Source organism: Copadichromis virginalis, linkage group LG10 (genome assembly GCF_057382275.1).
Source record: "Copadichromis virginalis isolate Kocher_CV1m ecotype Utaka linkage group LG10, C_Virginalis_male_GT1.1, whole genome shotgun sequence".
In the NCBI taxonomy this organism is placed as follows: domain Eukaryota; kingdom Metazoa; phylum Chordata; class Actinopteri; order Cichliformes; family Cichlidae; genus Copadichromis; species Copadichromis virginalis.
This window is the reverse complement of record NC_140627.1, coordinates 15,401,155-15,422,489: the sequence shown is the minus strand read 5'-3', so window position 1 is coordinate 15,422,489 and position 21,335 is coordinate 15,401,155. Positions and strand designations below refer to the sequence as shown.

The 21,335-nt window shown below is 38.6% G+C and overlaps 2 protein-coding genes across 2 annotated transcripts in view; both read left to right on the top strand.

The window, feature by feature from the left end:
* The window catches only part of LOC146700095 (ryanodine receptor 1-like), a 56,275-nt gene extending 43,257 nt beyond the window's left edge, over nucleotides 1-13,018 (top strand). The window contains exons 90-106 of the mRNA XM_085471481.1: nucleotides 555-636; nucleotides 732-2,053; nucleotides 2,160-2,242; nucleotides 2,550-2,709; nucleotides 2,803-2,889; nucleotides 3,004-3,276; nucleotides 7,965-8,095; nucleotides 8,204-8,246; nucleotides 8,327-8,460; nucleotides 8,544-8,604; nucleotides 8,687-8,833; nucleotides 8,915-9,049; nucleotides 9,132-9,288; nucleotides 9,491-9,555; nucleotides 9,628-9,728; nucleotides 11,406-11,457; nucleotides 11,555-13,018. Of these exons, the coding sequence (XP_085327607.1) occupies nucleotides 555-636; nucleotides 732-2,053; nucleotides 2,160-2,242; nucleotides 2,550-2,709; nucleotides 2,803-2,889; nucleotides 3,004-3,276; nucleotides 7,965-8,095; nucleotides 8,204-8,246; nucleotides 8,327-8,460; nucleotides 8,544-8,604; nucleotides 8,687-8,833; nucleotides 8,915-9,049; nucleotides 9,132-9,288; nucleotides 9,491-9,555; nucleotides 9,628-9,728; nucleotides 11,406-11,457; nucleotides 11,555-11,650 (3,129 nt within the window). The 3' untranslated portion in view covers nucleotides 11,651-13,018. The remainder of the gene's footprint in view (nucleotides 1-554; nucleotides 637-731; nucleotides 2,054-2,159; nucleotides 2,243-2,549; nucleotides 2,710-2,802; nucleotides 2,890-3,003; nucleotides 3,277-7,964; nucleotides 8,096-8,203; nucleotides 8,247-8,326; nucleotides 8,461-8,543; nucleotides 8,605-8,686; nucleotides 8,834-8,914; nucleotides 9,050-9,131; nucleotides 9,289-9,490; nucleotides 9,556-9,627; nucleotides 9,729-11,405; nucleotides 11,458-11,554) is intronic.
* Nucleotides 13,019-14,128: 1,110 nt separating this feature from the next.
* LOC146700094 (uncharacterized) lies at nucleotides 14,129-17,177 on the top strand (the record flags this gene model as incomplete). The annotated part of the gene is made up of 4 exons (XM_085471480.1): nucleotides 14,129-14,412; nucleotides 14,647-14,680; nucleotides 15,890-16,064; nucleotides 16,155-17,177. Coding segments are annotated over 4 exons (837 nt in total), but the record flags the coding sequence as incomplete, so codon positions are not given.
* Between the last annotated feature and the right edge of the window lie 4,158 nt (nucleotides 17,178-21,335).

The window sequence follows — 21,335 nt, the reverse complement described above, 5'->3', positions numbered from 1 at the left end:
CAATCGTTAAATGTTAAATTATATTCCTTAGTTCTATTACTTTTGAGTATCTGAGAAGCTGTGTATAAAAATGGTAATTCTCTGGGGTGGTACACAGAGGCAAAACGACAAAAATGGTATCTTTGTCCAGTAAATTATGGACCTAACTCTACATTTACACACAAGCTTCTGCTTTAACTTCTAATGCTCACTGTCATAGAAATGTAATATTCACAAAGGGGTACATGAGATTTAAGCACTGTTTTATCACAAAAATGGGGAAAAAATTTTCACATTATGGCATCTTTAAAAACCATTGTTACGTTTTGATAAATTCTCTCAGCATGACGATTTGGTTCATTAACATCCTCCTTTGTTATGAATGTGATTGTATACAACACACAGTATTTTGAATGTCCAGTTCTTATCATAACAAGGTTTTGGGTTCCTGACACTTACAGTATAACTTGTGCTTTCAACTTTACCAAAGACTGTGTCTTTATGTAAACCTCTAATGTTTCAAGACAGTATTGTTGTCATTACTGTAAGGTCTTGTTCTTCTTTCATGGTCACAGGACTCCAGCCAGATTGGTCTGCTGAAGGAGCTTCTTGACCTACAGAAAGATATGGTTGTTATGTTGCTGTCTTTATTGGAGGGTAAAATAACTTTCTCATCACTTTTATGTCAGTTTTCATCTTTTTATCCTTTTCCAGTTTCAGGTTTTTTTAAATTCTGCTTTGTATTTATTCAGGAAATGTGGTAAATGGTACAATCGCTCGCCAGATGGTCGACATGTTGGTAGAGTCCTCCAGCAATGTGGAGATGATACTCAAGTTCTTTGACATGTTCCTCAAACTGAAAGATATCGTGGCTTCAGATGCTTTCCGTGATTATGTGACAGACCCTCGAGGGTTGATCTCAAAGAAGGACTTCCAGAAGGCGATGGACAGTCAAAAGCAGTACTCCCCCTCTGAGATTCAGTTTCTTTTGTCCTGCTCAGAAGCAGATGAAAATGACATGATCAATTATGAAGAGTTTGCCAGTCGCTTCCAGGAACCCGCCAAAGACATTGGCTTCAACATTGCCGTGCTGCTCACCAATCTGTCTGAGCACGTCCCTCATGACACCAGGCTACAGAACTTCCTGGGACAAGCAGAGAGTGTGCTGAACTACTTCCGTCCGTTCTTGGGGCGAATTGAAATAATGGGAGCCAGTAGAAAGATTGAACGCATCTACTTTGAAATCAGTGAGGTTAACCGCAGACAGTGGGAGATGCCTCAAGTAAGAGAGTCCAAACGGCAGTTCATCTTTGATGTCGTCAATGAGGGTGGCGAATCAGAGAAGATGGAGATGTTTGTCAACTTCTGTGAAGACACCATCTTTGAGATGAATATAGCCTCACAAATTTCAGAGCAGGAGGAAGAGGAAAAGGGGGAAGAAGAAGATGAAGGGGAAGAAGGAGGAGGTGAGGGTGGAGGAGGTGGGGAAGGAAATGGAGGAGGAGATGAGGATAATAATGGAAGGGAAGGTCCACATGAATCAACCTCTGCCTTTGTAGATTTTATAAACAGCATGTTAAGCTTCCTCGGCATTTTCACCTTCCGCAACCTTCGCAGACAGTATCGTAGAGTGAGAAAGATGACCTTCAAGGAGATTGTAGTGGCCTTGTCCACTTTTTTCTGGACCATACTGATGAGTATACTACACTTCATTTACAATGTATGCAAAGGTATCTTTATGATCATCTGGCAAACATTGTTTGGAGGTGGCTTGGTAGAGGGAGCCAAAAATATCACAGTCACTGAGATTTTAGCCAGCATGCCAGATCCCACCCAGGACGATGTGCATGGCGATGGACCAGGGGAGCCAAGGACAGGGGAGGAACAGGACACTGGAGGTGTAACAGATACTGGTGAGACTGGGAGTGGAGAGGAAGAAGAGGAGGATACCCAAGAAAAAGAGGGTGGGAGGATACCAGGAATGGATGCTCCAGGTGGACTTGGAGATATGGGTGTGGAGGCACCAGTTGAACCTCCAACTCCTGAAGGAACTCCCATAACAAAGAGAAAAATGGTAAGGAGTAGCTTGGTCTTCTCTATCAGTCGTTTGTGATTATACATCTACCAAAAATGTGGATAGAAAACATCAGGTCTTGTGCAGTAGATTCTTTTTTCTACAGGCACCAGAAGAGACTGATGCTAGTCAGAAACCACCAGAACCTCCTCCTGTAGAAGAACCTCCTACGGAGCCTGAAAAGGCTGAGTAAGACTCTTTAGTTGGTGTTGTGTCTATACTAATGTGCTTCAAGCATTTCCCTCTCCCTTCCATGGCTCTAAATCAGGTTATACCTTTTAGCCAGGACAATCCAGGAGGATTACAAAAAACAACTTTGAACAGTTTGAGGTTAATGATTATCTGAATGCACATTTTTATTAAAAGGGTTGGTTTTCATTGCATTGAAGCAACTTCCCGAGCTAAGAAAAAGATCATGGAAGTTTTAGTGCACCATGATTTTTAAATTGATGGAATGAATTGATATGACATTAACTCAAGACTGTTTATTTTTTAGTGCTGAAACTGGAGAGAAAACAGAGAAAGAATGTGAGAGCAAAGAAGAAGTAGAACCAGAAAAACCAAAGAAATCAGCAGCCAAAAAAGAAAAGAAGCTGAAAAAGGATGGAGGTTTTCAAATCTGGACTGAGCTGGAAACCCAAAGGAATAAATTTATGGTAGTATTTGTGTCAAAAGTGATTTTGTTGTGCAATTTTAATGTCAGTATCAAGTGATTGATCAGTTGAAGAATATTTATCTGTCTTTTATAGAACTATCTTTCCAGAAACTTCTACAACCTGCGTTTTTTGGCTCTGTTCCTCGCATTTGCCCTGAACTTCATTCTTCTTTTCTATAAGGTAAAAAGAAATATCTTTAATTTAATCTATCCCTTTTTTGCCTGGAAACTGGGATGAGTCTGTTTAATGTGGCTACTGTCTGTTCTGTGATCATTTTACCCTGTCAACTCTTAGGTGTCGGACAGCCCGCCTGAGGGTGAAGAGATGGAAGGCTCTGGACTATCTGAGGGAAGTGGGCTGTTTGAAGGGTCTGCGTTGTTTGAAGGCTCAGGCGAAGAGCTTGAAGGATCTGGAATTAATGGTGGAGGAGATGAAGATGAGGAAGATGTTCCAATTTATTACTATTTAGAGGAGAGCACTGGATACATGCAGCCTACTTTGTCCTTTCTTGCGATCCTTCACACAGTCATTTCATTCATCTGTATCATTGGCTACAACTGCCTGAAGGTAGGCTGGACACACGTCGGTAGGCTGACGTCTTTTTTGAAGCCCAGGTTGCTCTGATAGTTGCCTTCCTCTCATCTGTATTTTTGGTTCAGGTGTTTCTCATCTTCCTCCTAACAGGAAGGTCAGGACAGCATTGGGTAGCCAATCCATAACATTATCAGAAAACCCTGGTACTTCTGGTACTATGGATAGGTGTTAGGTGTTGGAAATCAGTGTCTTCATAAAGCTTGTTAGCAGATGGAAACATGAATTACTCCAAAAATTTCTAGATGCCTAAATTGACTTTGGACTAGATGAAACACAGTGGACCAACCACCAAAAACACCAGCAAATATCATGGTACCCCAAATCATCATAGATGGCAGAAGCTACACTGGACTTCACACAATACTGGTTTCTGTGCCTCTGCATTCTTCCTACAGACTTTGGGATCCAATTTCCAAATGAAATACAACATTTATTTTCAGCTGAGACAATTCAAACAGTTTACAGTTTTTTCTGAATGCTTAAACCCTAACTGTGATTCCTGTAGCACAATCTCTAAAACTATTCAGACTTATAGCAAAACCACTCACTGAGTTTGCAAAACTAAAAGCACAAAAACTGCTTTGCACTCAGTTTGCAATTTTGTAACACACACTTTGCAAAACTGTAGGCACAATTCACTGCACAACACTCAATTACCAAATTTCCAACACACTCCTAGCAAAAGTATACACATGTATGGCTATCATTAACACTAACTTGCCAACTGTCTGGCACACTTTCACATGTGAAAACTTTTTTAGATAATTAGTTCACTTTGCAATCAGCCTAAGCACTATAATACAGGTAAGCTGTGTGTGCGGAGTACAATGGAGGGAGCAGAAAGAGTGAGAAGTAGAGGAGGCCGAGGAAGAGGACGTGGAGGTGAAGAAGTAGGATGAAGAGGACGACAAGGACAAGGAGGAGCAAGAGGAAGACGAGGAGGGGGGAGAGGAAGATGAGGAGGGGGGAGAGGAAGATGAGGAGGGTGGAGAGGAAGGGTAGGAAGAGTAAGAAATAGAATTGCTGATGACATCAGAGCTACAACAGTGGACCATGTAATCAACCGTGGAATGACCCTGAGGGTAGCTGGCCAACGGGTCCAGCCTAACTCGAGCCGCTACACTGTAGCAAGTATCATAAGGACATCTTGAAATGAGAATCGGTTAGTACAGTCACTTCGCACAAAGATTTGTAGCACTGCCATATGCCAATGAGAAACACACCAATACCATTGATGTAAAAATACTGAAATTGTTACTTTACAGAATTGCTAGATGACCAGATGCTGGGGGCAGAGGAAGCATGTTCACTGCAGACCAAGTAACCCATATAGTCATTATGGCGATTGCAAATAATCCTATACTTGGAAATAAACACTTGTGTTTGTTTTGATGTGTTTGAATAAACATAAAATGATGGCTTGTGTGTACTGTTTGATACGGAAACACCATTTTTACGAAGGTGTGAAGAGTTAATCTAGCTGTGTTTGCTTTTGCAAGAGAACTACAATGTTTTGATTATTGGGTGACAGGTTTTCTTATTTGTGTGAAGAGTTTTGCAAAATTAGCCAATAGTTACAAAAAATGTGCTTAAGCAATCAGAAAAAACTGTAACTCTTCACACCTTCGTAAAAATGGTGTTTCCGTATCAAACAGTACACACAAGCCATCATCTACTAAGCACACAATGCGCCAACTGCACACTGATGGTATGAATACAAAACACATCTGGCTTTTGCTTTCTCTGTGCACAAGGTAGGCTATGTCAGTTTGAGCTCATACTTCTGTCATAGATCCATAAGCATAGAGGGATCCAAACTTCAAGTACTGGTGTTTATTCAAACACATCAAAACAAACACAAGTGTTTATTTCCAAGTATAGGATTATTTGCAATCGCCATAATGACTATATGGGTTACTTGGTCTGCAGTGAACATGCTTCCTCTGCCCCCAGCATCTGGTCATCTAGCAATTCTGTAAAGTAACAATTTCAGTATTTTTACATCAATGGTATTGGTGTGTTTCTCATTGGCATATGGCAGTGCTACAAATCTTTGTGCGAAGTGACTGTACTCACCGATTCTCATTTCAAGATGTCCTTATGATACTTGCTACAGTGTAGCGGCTCGAGTTAGGCTGGACCCGTTGGCCAGCTACCCTCAGGGTCATTCCACGGTTGATTACATGGTCCACTATTGTAGCTCTGATGTCATCAGCAATTCTATTTCTTACTCTTCCTACCCTTCCTCTCCACCCTCCTCATCTTCCTCTCCCCCCTCCTCATCTTCCTCTCCCCCCTCCTCGTCTTCCTCTTGCTCCTCCTTGTCCTTGTCGTCCTCTTCATCCTACTTCTTCACCTCCACGTCCTCTTCCTCGGCCTCCTCTACTTCTCACTCTTTCTGCTCCCTCCATTGTACTCCGCACACACAGCTTACCTGTATTATAGTGCTTAGGCTGATTGCAAAGTGAACTAATTATCTAAAAAAGTTTTCACATGTGAAAGTGTGCCAGACAGTTGGCAAATTAGTGTTAATGATAGCCATACATGTGTATACTTTTGCTAGGAGTGTGTTGGAAATTTGGTAATTGAGTGTTGTGCAGTGAATTGTGCCTACAGTTTTGCAAAGTGTGTGTTACAAAATTGCAAACTGAGTGCAAAGCAGTTTTTGTGCTTTTAGTTTTGCAAACTCAGTGAGTGGTTTTGCTATAAGTCTGAATAGTTTTAGAGATTGTGCTACAGGAATCACAGTTAGGGTTTAAGCATTCAGAAAAAACTGTAATCTAGCTGTGTTTGCTTTTGCAAGAGAACTACAATGTTTTGATTATTGGGTGACAGGTTTTCTTATTTGTGTGAAGAGTTTTGCAAAGTTAGCCAATAGTTACAAAAAATGTGCTTAAGCAATCAGAAAAAACTGTAAACATTTCTGACGATGTCTCTAGTTCATGAGTGGCTTGATATTAGGAAGGCGACAGTTATAGCTCATTACCAAGCCATCTGTGTGTGGTTGCTCTCGATGCATTGACAGCAGCCTCAGTTCATTATGAAGTTCTCCCAAGTTTTTGAGTGGACTTTTATTTAGAGCTCTCTCAAGGCTTCAGTGATTGCAGTTGCTTGTGCATTTCTTCCTAGCACATTATCAATAATAGGCTTTGATACAGTGCACTGCAAAATATCAGCCTTCTCAGCACTGACCTTATGCAGCTTAGCTTTCCTGTGGAGGGTGTTGATGTTTGTTATCTGCAGAACTGTCAGTAGTCTTCTCCATGGTTGTTGTTGCATTTACTTAGCTAGTCTAGGAGGAGGCAGTAGTTTGAATAGTATTTAATTAAACATTATAATATGCAAAATTACATATAAGAATTTGAAATACTGGATCTCATGGTCTAAGGTCCATAATAATCAACACTAATGCTAAGCTAGCCAAGAACCCAGAGTGATGATAAAGCTGTGTTTGCTGACCCCAGCCCAGTAACTAGACCCTGAACTTCAACAGGTAACAAACAGATGAGTAGTCAGGCTGATGCCTCCATTACTACCTGTTCATGTTCTTACAGCAGAAATACTGTGGCGATGGCTTTAAAGTCTCTTGATGCTGGTTTTCAATGTTGCTTTGTGCTGTCAGCTTTGTGTTCATACCTAAATAATGAGATCATGTATGTGTCCTGTTAAAATCTCCCAATTCTTTTAATCTTTGGGCTGAAGGAAGGACAATACTCGGTGTATAAATGCTCAATCAACAATCATTTATTTCCATACAATTCAACACTTAAGAGCATAAGAACGTCCGGACGGGAGAGATGCTTGCAAAGGGTCACAGCATGTCTCAAACTGGTGGAGGGTTACTCAAGCTCTTATAGCCTTTAGTGGCCCCCACCTAGTTGTAAAAGCCTAAACATTCACATTCTTTCTCTGTTACGGCACCTAAGTAATGACCTCGGCTCCCTGTCTTTCTGCTCTCTGTAAAGGTGGGGGTATGGAATGTGGTCTGTTTCTTCTATTATCGGCACAAGGTCCTCTGCACACAACATTCTCTTCATGATTCAGCAGTATGAAATGTCAAGAAACAGTGTAACACATTCACAGCAGATCAAGGGTACAGGGTAATGCGCACCTGTCTAACAAATCCAAAAAAGGTCACATTCTTTTAACTCAAAAATATAATGGAAACTAAGCTACATACACAGCACCCAATCTAGACTAAAGGATATTATATGACCTACAGCAGTTAACATAATTCAACTACTTTAACTACAGATATAAGATAACATATGATAACAGAATAATCTCACAGTCCTCATTAGGATTGGGATTTGTGTTGGTGTATGGGGCTGCATGTTGTTAGGTCTGCTGTTAAGTAGTAATTATGATCCAGCACATTTCAGGTCAGAGAAAGCAAAGTAATATAAAGAGTAGTATAATAAATAATTTTAACTTGGGAGTAATTAATTATACTGCTTAGCAATTGTGGTGACTCTCAAAGCAAAGTCAGAGAGAATCGAATGAGAATCAGAAAGTCGATAATGGAAAAAAAATGGAATGGAATTGCTAAATTTTTATCAATTCCCATCTCTATTTCTTCATAAATATTGACAGATTTTGATAAATTGTATTGAATCATCCGCATACCTCAGTGAAACAGCACTTGCTATTGTTTCTGCCAGATTCCCCTGGTTATTTTTAAAAGAGAGAAAGAACTTGCGAGAAAGCTGGAATTTGATGGCCTCTACATCACTGAGCAACCTGAGGATGATGACATCAAGGGCCAGTGGGACAGATTAGTCCTGAATACACCGTACGTAGATACAGAAAACAGCTTTTAATAGTGAGAAGCAGGCTCACAAGAAAATTCTGAAAAGCTTTTTTCTTTATGTAATTGACAAATGATCCTATTTTCCTGCAGCTCTTTCCCAAACAACTACTGGGATAAATTTGTCAAGCGAAAGGTGAGTTAAGATTGACTCAAGTGGTCTTAACTTTGAGCTCAGTACAGCATGTTCACATGTAATGGCATGTCCATGTCCAGGTTCTGGATAAATACGGAGACATTTATGGAAGAGAAAGAATTGCTGAGCTCCTGGGGGTTGATTTAGCTTCCCTGGATGTGAGTCAACAACATGAGAAGAAACAGGAAGAACCAGATAACTCTGTGTTTGCATGGTACCGTATACAGTCAGATGCACATTTGGCATGATTTCTGAAAACTAAAACAAGCACATTAAAGAGAATGTTGTCTCTTTTAGGGTGACTTCTATTGACATCAAGTACCAGATCTGGAAATTTGGTGTGGTGTTCACAGATGGTGTAAGCAAACCTATATACTATATCATACTATACTATTTCTGCACTACATTGTACTAAATTATACTTACACATCTCTTTGTAGACTTTTCTTTATCTCTGTTGGTACTTGGTGATGTCTTTGCTTGGGCATTACAACAACTTCTTCTTCGCCTGTCACTTGCTGGATATTGCGATGGGTGTCAAGACTCTTCGCACTATCCTGTCCTCAGTCACACACAATGGCAAACAGGCAAGAGCAGGAAATACTCACTTGCACTAATGTTGTTTAAGCTTCACTTTGCTCACTCTTCTTTCTTCTTCTCCCTGCTAGCTCATGATGACAGTGGGCTTGCTGGCTGTGGTGGTGTATCTTTACACCGTAGTTGCCTTCAATTTCTTCCGCAAGTTTTACAACAAGAGTGAAGATGAAGACGAACCAGATATGAAATGTGACGATATGATGACTGTACGTGATTGTGGATGATAAACAAACTTTGTACTTCCTCTCTCAACTTTGCCACTCCCCACATTTTTTTTTTACTTTACAGTGTTATCTGTTCCACATGTATGTGGGTGTCCGAGCAGGCGGAGGCATTGGAGATGAGATTGAAGACCCAGCTGGAGATGAATACGAGCTTTATCGAGTGGTCTTTGATATTACTTTCTTTTTCTTCGTCATTGTTATCCTGCTGGCCATCATTCAAGGTATAGAAAATCCTCTCCTGGGAGACAAATCCTTCATTACTCATCAAATGTTATAATTGTATAATTGGTTTGAACTAAAAGTAAAGAAACACAATGGGACAGTGTGAGGAACATCTGGATTACTGTTGGCACAGAAAAGTGATTTTAGGACACGTTCAGATTTTATATACATGTGTGATGATTGTGTTATTGTGTACTGCAGGTCTGATCATTGACGCCTTTGGAGAACTCAGAGACCAACAAGAGCAAGTCAAGGAAGACATGGAGGTACAGTCGTGTTCAGTGTTTATATTTTTCACACATTTATCATGCCACATTGACCACTGTTTTTTTGTGCAGACGAAATGCTTCATATGTGGCATTGGAAGTGACTACTTTGATACAACGCCGCATGGCTTTGAGACTCACACTTTTGATGAACACAACCTGGCCAATTACATGTGAGTGCCCCTCTTCTGTCTTACCTTGTATACAGTTAGGTCCATATATACTTGGACACTGACAAAAGTTTTTTTTTTTTTACCTATTTCCTAAAACATATTTGAGTTATAGTATGGGTGTGGGCATAATGTGTAGACTATCTGCTTTCACTTGAGAGTATCAACATTTAAATTGAGTGAAGGGTTTAGGAGTTTCATCTGTTTAGCATGTACTACTCTCTTTTTAAAGGGAGGGTGTCAAAAAAGTAATTGGACAATTGACTCAAAGGCAGAGGTGGGCAATTCTTTCGTTATATCAATATCAATCAAGCAGATAAAAGGGCTGGAGTTGATTTGTGGTGTGGTGTTTGCATTAGGAAGATTTTGCTTTGAACAGACAATATGTGGTCAAAGGAGCTCTCCATTCACGTGAAACAAGCCATTCTTCAGCTGCAAAAACAGAAAAACCCATCTGAGAAATGACTACAATATTAGGAGTGACAAAATCTACAGTTTGGTACTCCTGAGACAGAAAGAAAGAAAGAAATCACTGGTGAAGTCAGCAATGCAAAAAACCTGGACGTCCAAGTAAGACAACTGTTGTGGATTATTGCAGAATCATTTCAATGTTAAAAAGAAACTCTTTCACTCCTTCCCAGGACATAGGCGTATCAATATCCAAGTCTACCATAAAGAGAAGACTGCATCAAAGCAAATAAAGAAAGTTCACTGCAAGGTGCAAGCCACTCATAAGCCTTAAGACGGCTAGATTTGACTTTGCTAAAAATATCTAAAAAAGGAAGCACAGCTCTGGAAAAACATTATTTGGACAAATGAAACCTTTACCAGAATGATGACAAGAAAAAAGTATAGAGAAGTTGTGGAACAGCTCATGATCCAAAGCATATCACATCATCTAAAACACGGCTAAGGCAGTGTGGGCATGCATGGCTCCCAGTGGCCCTGGGATGATGTGACACAGGACAGGACAGAAGCAGCCGAATGAATTCGGAGGTGTTCAGAGACATACTGTTTATGTAAATCCAGCTAAATGCAGTCAAATTGATAGGGCAGCGTTTCATAATACAGATGGACAATGACCCAAAACATATAGGCAATGCAACCAACCAGTTTATTAAAGCAAAGAAGTAAAATATACTTGAATTACCAAGTCAGTCGCCTGATCTTAACCCAGTTGAGCATGCATTTCACTTGTTGAAGACTAAACTTTGGACAGAAAGGTCCACAAACAAACAGCAACTGAAAGCTGCTGCAGTAAAGGCCTGACAGAGCATTAAAAAGGAGGAAACCCAGCATCTGATGATATCTATGAGTTCAAGACTTCAGGCTGTCATTGCCAGCAAAGGGTTTCCAACCAAGTATTAGAAATTAACATTTTATTCTCAGTTATTTAATTTGTCCAATTACTTTTGAGGCCCTGAAATGAAGGGATTGTGCTAAAAATGCTTTGGTTTCTCACATTTTTATGCAATCTTTTTGTTCAACCCACTGAATTAAACCTGAAAGTCTGCACTTCAACTACATCTGAGTTGTTTCATTTAAAAGTCATTGTGATATTGTACAGAAGCAAAATTAGGAAAAAAGTTGTCTCTGTCCAAATATTTATGGGCTTAACTGTAGTATATCTCTACATGGATGCACAAATAAGAAAATATTCACAGGATCTTTTTTTTTCAGGTTCTTTTTAATGTACCTCATCAACAAAGATGACACCGAGCACACTGGGCCGGTCAGTCTGAAGGTTTTTATTACAGTTTTTCTTTAGTTAATGTGCTCCATTCAAGGCCTCACATTACCTCTTGTGTTCTTATATCGTGTCTTTTCAGGAGTCATATGTGTGGAAGATGTACCAGGAGCGCTGTTGGGACTTCTTCCCAGCTGGAGACTGTTTCAGAAAACAGTTTGAGGATCAGCTCTCTTAAAATATTTCCTTCAAATATTTTACAAATGAGGTTGTCATGTCATATCACAGCAAACTGGAATTGTCTAGAAAAATCAAGAAAATCCTGTTTGTGAACTATTAAGATGACTATTAATAAAAACTTTAATAATTTCTATGGATAATTAGGAATAAGAAGGGATAAGAATTTGCCCTAGAAGGGAAATTCATGCCAGTCTTTTTGTAAAGTTTAGTCATTTAGCTACTTATTTGTAAAACATTGCCTCTGACACAAATTTAGAGAATTTATGGATTTTGCTCATTAGTTTTCTAATGTCACTCACAGTTAACCTGTTTCAAAGAAAGCAGCTTACCAGTTAATGTGCAGTAACTCAAGCAGACTACCACACATATCACACATGCATATTAATTGTACTTACATACTATTCAGTCTCAATTATATGCTTTGGTGGTTGTGGCATCATTGGAACTTTAGCATATTTATTTGTTAGAACAGCTGATTTTTTCCAGTTTTAATTTCTTCACATACTACAGTATTTATGTTGAATTTTATTTAATGTTTTTTCCTAAATTAATTTAAAAGTCTGGGATAGTGAAAACATTAGAGTACATTACATTAGGGTAAGCTTGGCTGTAATATCACTATTAGTTGATCTTGGACTTGGCATTAAACAGTATGTGTAATAAAGATGAGTTTGATCAGCAGTGGCTCGAGTAGCCTTTGTTATTGTATTTAACACAATTAATAAACACACACAAAAATGCAGCAAGCGAAAGCTGCAATTCAAAAAGAATGAAAAAGACGGAAAAATTAAAACCAGGTTAATGTTCACTTCAACCATTTTTAAGCTTTTAAAGTTTTTTATCAAGCACTTCACCATTCATTAGACAGTAATCCTCTTTAGCCTGAAATGATAAATGCATTTATTCGCTGTCACTGAATCCCCAAGTGTGCATCCCACCAGTTAACCTTTACTCTAACTATTTTTCAATGGATGCATTTTACTAGATTATATAATAAAAGTCGATTAAAGGATAACATTTAGATTATTTGTTGGCAACTTTGCAAAGTCATTGCAAGTTAGTTTGCATTTCAGCTACTAAAACCAGCTATTTAAAACCCTGGTAGGTTCCAATAAACCTACAATTTTTTTAAATGTGGACTTACTTTTTTTAAGTAAATGTAAGTGCAAAAAAACTATTGTCTGATTAGACACGGGTTGATAAATATTCACAGTTTAAGATGACAATGCACTAAATTGTCCCCAAAACCCCCCAAAATGTTATTATTTTTATTTTCATGACAGCAACAAAACCTCTGGTTGATTAATTATATTGTTGGCTTACTATTCATGGTGTGTATTTAATAAAAGAAATGGATGTCTGGTGATGGTTTGATGATTTAAAATGACTTTCAGTTGTAATATCCATTTGGTGTATGTAAAAGCAAATGGGTATTAAAAACAAACATTCAAAAACAGTCGAATCATCCTGATTTACACAGTATCTCTGCACGCACTACAGCACTCTTTCTCTCATCACAACCCATTTTCATACCATGCTGCTGAACTTTGACTCTGTGGAGCATCCCAGCTGACTGGGGATTAAAGCTGAGCATTAAAAGCTCACATTGAGCCTCATGTGCTTTTTGGCCATTCTGTGTGCAAACATTTCTCTCTCAGCCCACTGGAGTCACACATCGACTGTAAACATGAACATCTCGGGGATACATCAGGGCATGCTCAGGATGTATGGTGAGTCGGATCTTTACTTCAGGTGTGGATCTTTCTAGCGGTTGGTATGTGTTGCTTTTTGTAGGGCTTACGGTAATTTTCCAGTTTGTTGTGTACTTTCTGTCATGCTATTGCAAATGCAGATTTTCTTTATATATATTTATGTATAATTTCCATCATTATCTCATGGCATGGAGATGGTGTTAAAAAAGGATGATAAATAGGACAAGTTAGCAATGCTCTTGAGTACAATTTTAATAAGAGAAACCTATCAGTTTTCTCATCTTTGTATCCATTAGCAACCATATTATGAGTTTTTCTTCAAATAAGTACAGACGAATCTATATATACATTGTTTCACTCAAGATCCAAAGCTGTGACAAATGCTGATAGAAACATGACCTAAAGCTGTAGTTTGAAAAAAATGCTAAAAAGATGCTTAGACAGTTGGTATTTTAATACCCATATGTTGTTTACCATTTGCATATAGAACAAGTAAACACAAAGTGTGCGTGCGATTACACTATATGATGTGCACACGGTGGTCAACAGGATCTGATTCATGCTTGATCCCCCAACCATCTGACTGCCTTTAATCTGCTGGGATGATGGAATGACACAGTGTTCATTCTTTAATCCACGTGTACAATGTTCCCTCTGCTATCTTGATCACTCTCAGTATCCTCTGGGGGTTTTGTGGTTCTGATTGGAATTGTTTATCACATTGTCATTTTGTCAACAAGCATTTTCTACACAATGACTGTTGACTTTTTCTCTGCATTTCTGGTTCAGGTGGATTTATTTTCAAACAGTGGAAGAAAAGATTTCTCCTTATAACTGCTGAAGGCAGTCTCCTAGTGTGCCATGATGCATCATCCCCTCCCAGCCAGCTGGTACTCTTGCAAAACAGTTGTGAGGCGATTGTGGAAGGCAAGGAGATCTTGGACCTACCTAAATTACCCTCTGGCGGGGGCAGAGATTGCTGCTTTGCTCTGATCCTGCCCCAGAATAAGTATCTGCTGCTGCTGGCGGAAACCTCTGCAGAGTGCAGGTGTTGTGGGGCTTTCTCTGCTAACTCTTGGGCCTTGTTTTAGATTAATGCTGCACACATTTAAGTTTAATATAACAAAGTTTGAGTGGTTTGGGGAATATGCCTTTTTGACTATTTTGAAACATATATGTCAGGTGAAAGACACATTAGCTACACATTCCAAAATTTCCAGGTATTCCATTGTTGTACATGAATTTGCATAAAGGTAATAACAATCGCTTTTTTCACTTTCAGCCAGTGGGTGAACGTGCTGAAAAAAGTGAAAAAGGTAAGTTAATAACATATTTATATTATTTATAATTATGTGTAATAATTATTTACAATAATGTTTACTATGTTCACCATCTATGTTTACCATCATTATTAATAATTGTAATTTGTTATCAAGCAAAATAGATGAACTTGATCACATTAATGAAAGAAAAATGATGTGATGCCCCATGTCAAAGAACATGGGGCATCACACCATGCTTTGTATGGCAGATTGGTCAGAGTAGCCATGGTGACCCCATCTACTTTGGTGCATACCACCTATCAAACCTTCTTGCAGACTATTTACACTCCTGGATGCTGCAGGATTTCCTTAGCCACACTGAAAAAAATGATGAGAAACTTGAAAAAGAGTTCAATGTGCTGACTTGTCCTTAAAATCCCCCAAATCGGGATTCCTGAAGTCAAGTATGTATCTGCAAGTGCTGAAAAAACTAGAGCTTAGAGATACGTACTGAAAGCGCCTGCTAGGGCACCTGTGCAGGCAGTCCATGTCACAACGGTCAAAGCTTTTAAAATTAAAAGGGAGACCTACACAATAGACATGTAGTTTAAATGTTTCTGCCTGGTGTATGTCATTGCTATTCATTAAATGTATGTATCAAAGAGATGTTTCACATAAAACAATGAATGTAGACCACGGGTGGGCAATCTCAGTCCACGAGGGCCGGTGTCCCTGCAGGCTTTAGATGTGTCCTCGAACCAACACAGCTGATTTAAATGGCTAAATTAGCTCCTCAACATGTCCTGAAGTTCTCCAGAGGCCTGGTAACGAACTAATCATGTGATTCAGGTGTGTTGACCCAAGGTGAGATCTAAAACCTGCAGGGACACCGGCCCTCGTGGACTGAGATTGCCCACCCCTGATGTAGACCTTGTAGTGGTGTTAGAAAGAAGGCTGTGAATCACCAGAGTCAGTGGGGCGAAAAAGAAAAAGTGTGAATATATTTTCAGAGAAATCACTATTAGCATGCAAAATCATATTTTCTGTACACACACAGACTATACACTACACTATGGACTCTTTGGAAATTAGATTGATTGATTTACATAAAGAATGTGCTCTGCGCTTTCAGATAATCTTTTAATCCTTAGATTTTTTTTAGTGTTTTAATCAGTCGATTAATTCATTTCTTTGAATTCCTGGCAGACATTGTGTTGGGAACATTATTTTTCTTTAACAGCATCTCCATTTTCTTTTCCACAGAGTCTCTCATCACCTCTCAGTCCTTGCAAGCGACATCAGATGCCACAACCACGTATTACTCTCCGAGATCTTGTGCCTGAACAAATCCTGGATAAAGATCCACCAACTCCACCTGTCAGCGACACAGAGTCATCCTCCCCTGGGCCAATGACTGGCGCTTCCCCGAAGGAGAAAGGTGAGCACTGGTGTTTCTTCTATTTTCATGTAAAAAATATTGCATAGATAGTTTATTAAAACATGTTTTTCAAACTGTTCATTTCAACAGGCAGGAATTCTTCCCGTACTAAGTATCATAAAGGAGGTGCATATTCAGCAGGCTGTTTGCGTCACGGCACTATCAATAATGCCCAAGCAATGAAGGCAGTTTATCTGCTGATGGGAGGGGCTGCTGCTTCCTCTGCCATGGGTTATTTAGGCACATGCTCATCTTCTAATCTGGAAGCCAAAGCCCCGGATCTGCCACTCTGCACAGATTTCTCCAGCATGGGACCAGCAGGAGGGTACCACACTGGCACTCCTGCACTCGACTCCGCCCACTTTAACAGCTTTGACTTTGAAGTGGCAGACTCTGATTTTGACGCTTTTGATTGTGGTGGATTTACTTTCTAATAATCTGCTTGTTGGAGACTGTGGATACGGATATATTTAATGGTACTGAACAAGTTGTTCCCACATATTTTGTCAAAATGACAAAACCATGTGAGGATATTTTATTAAGGGATAAATAAAATAATCCTGAATGTCAGTCAGTAAACCTGCAATAATAGCATTGTTGCTCATGGGTGTAGTGGCAGTGAGTGAGAATTCAACACTGACACAAATGTGATGTGCATTTAGGCAATAATACTGAGGTTCATCATTTTATTGTTGTGTTATTTTGTCACTATCATTTATCATAAAAAACATCAATTACAGCAACTTTAATAACACATGTGACTCCATCCTGTGGAAGAATATTATTTGCTGTTTTGGTTTAAATGTTCCTCTGTGTTTAATGGAGGCTCTGGATATTATGGGCACTAATTGAAGACTGATAGCATGATACACTTAAGTACCATTTGTGCGTAGTGTTGAAAGAGTCTTAAAAATTATGTAATAACCCAGATTGGATTAAAATCCATCTGTAATAGATACATTGACCAAGGACAAACTACTAGAGCTCCTCTTAATCTTTTTTCAGGTACTGTGTTCCTTTCGAACATTCAGCTGTTAATTGTCCTTGGATTTATGTTACATTCAAAGTAATTCTGTCTGAGTTCATTTCCTTTAAATGAATAAAAGGTTTGTGTGGAAATGTGTTCTACTTGTTCTCTTTGTGCAGTTAGTTACTAACCACCTAAACTGAATTTCTTGCAAATACTTTTAATAAAGAATATCCATTTTGCATTCAACTGAAACCAACAAACTCAATAAAAGCCAAATTAAATTGAAATTAAAACAAAAAAAGGAGCAGGGAATGAAAAAAGACAATAAACCTCCCACTGACTGGCAGTTTGGTAATACCTGAACTAAAGCTATGTCAGAGGACACCTGATGGTGTGACACATCAGGCAGGAGTGAGGTCCCTGCTCACAACGTGCTTCTTATAAGTTATAACTAGAATAATTTAACCATTCTACGTATGCAATACATAAAGTATATACAGTTTCTTCAGTAATTTGTGTTGAAAGCTAAATAACACATATTAATTCTTTTTTGTTAATACTGTTAATACTTTTTATCATTACATAGTTACTAAAGTAACACAGGCACTAAAAGTACATTTTTGTCCATTATTTTCTTTTTTAGTTTAAAACGCTTTTAATAAGAAGCATTAGTTAACAAAACTAGACTTCTTCCTATATATAGTGTAGCTTTGCAGTGATGTGACTATTTTTGAGGTAGCTATGCTTCTTGAGAAAAATAGCTTTAACGCTGTTTGGTAACTACTGTAATGCATGGGTCACATCATCACTCTTTGAATTTTCTCTTGTTCTCTTATTTAAATTAAATACAACAGACTGTTTTTTTTTCACTGTGGCTGCTCACCAATCAAGTCACTTATGAAGTGAAATCAAATTCCTTCTATTTGTGTAAATGCATGCAGTCTTAATCACCTTCCTGGCACAGCAGCAGCTTAAGACAGTCATAAAAGCCTGTGTGTGACTTCACTGATACCCTTATAGGCCCATATAGAGCCAAGGTTCAAGAGAGTTTGTAATTAACACTGTTCTTAATATTCTCTCTTTGTTCATGCACTAAGTTGGGTTTTTTTAAAGTTAAAAAAAAGTAACTAAACATTATCAGTACCTCTGTCCTACTTGCAGTGGAGTGAAATCTGTGAGTATTCTCCACACAAGGTCAGTCAGGTTTTCAGCATGTGCTTGGAGTCTGACAAACTTTCCACTTGTCTCTGCTCCTGTTTGTGATATGAGCCCAGGCCACAGCCAGGGTGAGAAGAGTGTCCAGTTTAAGAACAATATCATGCCTCTGTTTTTTTAAGGGTTATTTTTTTCTTGGTGGAAATTACTCTATGTGCTTACAGTATAAAAGTATGAAAGTGAGTGTTAAGTCTTAAAGTAGTGTTAAGTCTGAGACCATGGTTCACTGTTGGAAAACGGTGGACTGCTTCCTCTGGGTTGTGAGTGAGTTGCTGCCTTCTAAGAGGCCTTTGGACAGGTCGACCAGTGAGTCACTGAAAACTGTCACAGAAAGGATGCTGAGCAGGAGGCAAGGCTATTGATTTAGCAGTCAATCTACCTTCCAAACGTCCACTTTACTAATTAGGTCTGGAGGGATTCTTTAAACACTTTACCTGGCTTTGGTGGTTGGACCCAGCCTCACAAATAGTCCATGGATCTGGCACATCCACAGCTCAGGATAGAGCTGCTTTTCCTTTGCTCAGAAAGAGTTTGACGAGATGGCTCAGGCGTCTGATTAGAATACCATCTGGGAGACTTTCTTTTGGAGGTTTTCCAGGCATGACCAGCTGGAGCTGTAGATTGCTTGAGGGATTACTATGTGCTCAAGTTATGGAGCAACTGGAAAATCCTCCCCAGCAATGTTTCCAGCAAACTGAAATCTATTGCTGGGGAGAAACGAGAGACCCCTGGTGTGCCCACCTAGTCTCCTGCAACTGTGAGCGGACCTGGGAAGACTGGAAGAAGATAAAAAAAAACGAATAAACAAACTATTAACTAATCTAGTCCCTCAAATATTTCAAAATAAAGGTACTTTCATTGTGAACCAATAAAAACTATTATTTACAGTTGCTGGTAGCAACCACAATCTTTTTTTCTTTCTTTTTTAACAAAGTTAAAAAGTCACAGAAGAATCAAGATTCAGGTCTTTAAATTTTCTAAGCCAGCCATACAGTCATAAGTCAGCCAGGTTAGCTAGAAAATTAGCCTGCATTTAAAGACATCTAAGGTTTAGCTTACTAATTTAGCAGCACACGTGACCATGGTTTCTTGACGTCTACAAACAGAAATATCTTCAGAGAGAGGTTTGGGCACTTATAAACAGTATCAGTATCACAGCAGTCTGTGTAACTTAGTACACAACAAAATAGACACTATAAATAACAATAAAATGTCTAAAACCACCACCAAAAACAAACATAGCAAAGAAAGCAAAGTTGGTTGCTAAAATCTCTAAAACAAGACAGAAAACGTGAAAATGATATCAATAAAATCATTTTCATGACAGAAAAAATAAAGGAATCATTTTGATGATCACCACTGCAAAACCAGTTAGAGGCCAGAAGGCCAGAAGGCTTTTTTCTTTTAAAAAAAAAGAAATTGTTGGAGCCTGAAAGCTAACAAGATGTGCAACTGTCTCTCCCCCCAGGCTGTTATACTAAGGACTCGTTTAGCCCTTTTGACAAACTCTAGAAAAGAGTGAACGTGCACACACACACATACACACTCATTCATGAATGCTGAATGCTGTGTACATTTGTAAGTAAATATTGCCTTTTTAAGGTGTGTAATGTGTAAAGTGACAAAGAAGAGACGTCTTGTTTAATCTTAGGATTGTACTGCATGTGCGAATTTACATTGTGTAATCACATATGTATAATACCAGTAATATAAAGGTAATATAATATGAAGTAATATAATAACATAATATAAATGACATATACTGGCTGAACAAGCATTGGCAGAGGTCTTTTTCATTCACATCCTTTTTTCTGAACATACAATAACAAAATTATTTTATTATTTTAGAGGCTTGGCATTCAAGTAGTGCTTAACAAATTTATTAGACCGCCTGTCACAAAAACAAGAAAACAAATCTTTTACAAATGTGTCAAAAACTTGTTTAAAACTAAAAAGTTAATTTGAAACATCTTAATTGAAATTGCAGCAACAAAAAATAAATATATATTTTTAGCAATTACCAGTGCTGTGGTGGTCTTTTAAATTTGTTTAGCACTGTAAAGTATGACAGGAGTCTATCTTAAAAGAAATGTGTCAATAGTCATATGCAGCTTTGCTGACAAGGACAGTCTTCTTGGCAGCCAGTTAGAGCCTACAAAATACAAAGTCTTGTCCTACAGCATTCTGAGGAAGTATTCCAAGTACAATACCCCGCACCTGTTTACTTATATCTGCCCTCATGATGGAAATGTAAATTTGTAACACGGCACCTCATGTGCAACAGTCCGTCCCCCGCCCTGTCTAAATATCTCAGATCAGCCCTCTTTACAAACTTGTAAAGAAAGAATAAACATGCGTGCATGCACATTTTCATATTCAATACCTTTAGGTAGGAGTCCTGTGTGTATTTTGTAGCTCAGTATTGTGTTTTTATGATGTGTAAAGTGACAAAAAAGAAATATATCTTTAAAACTAGTCACTATACTTCATATGCACGAAATTGTTGAACAGAACATACAAAGAAATAAAGATAAAAAATAAAGTAAAAACAAATATAGAATAATCATAAGAGTACAAAAGTGGCCCCTTGTAATCCAGGGCCTTGTTACAGAGGGCTTGCTGGTTGTTTGAAAGATTCAGGTTTGCTGGCTGTACTTTGCAGATCTGGAAACTATGTCCATCTTTCATGTTTGAGACTCCCCTTTTGTAAACTAGAGTCAGTTAAAAAACAAGATACTGTTCCATTATGCGTTGTAGGACATGATAAAAGAGAAAAGTTCTGTACAGTCACACACGAAGTGGGACAGATGGTAACAATCCGGTTGTTCAGTCTGACGTCACTAGCCGTGTCTGGGTCTAAACTCCGCTGCAGGTCCATATATCAAACGATCATATGGCATTACTGAGAGTTGAAAAACTGTCTAAAGTCTTTCATCTTTAATAAAATGATCAGCGTTCTGCTCAGGTGTAACAATTGAGTTTAACATCCAGGCATCCATGAAAACGGAATTTATGACATTTAAAGTTAGCAGGGAGTTAGCTCGCTAGCTTCTATCTAAATACAATATAGCATGTCCTGACTGCGG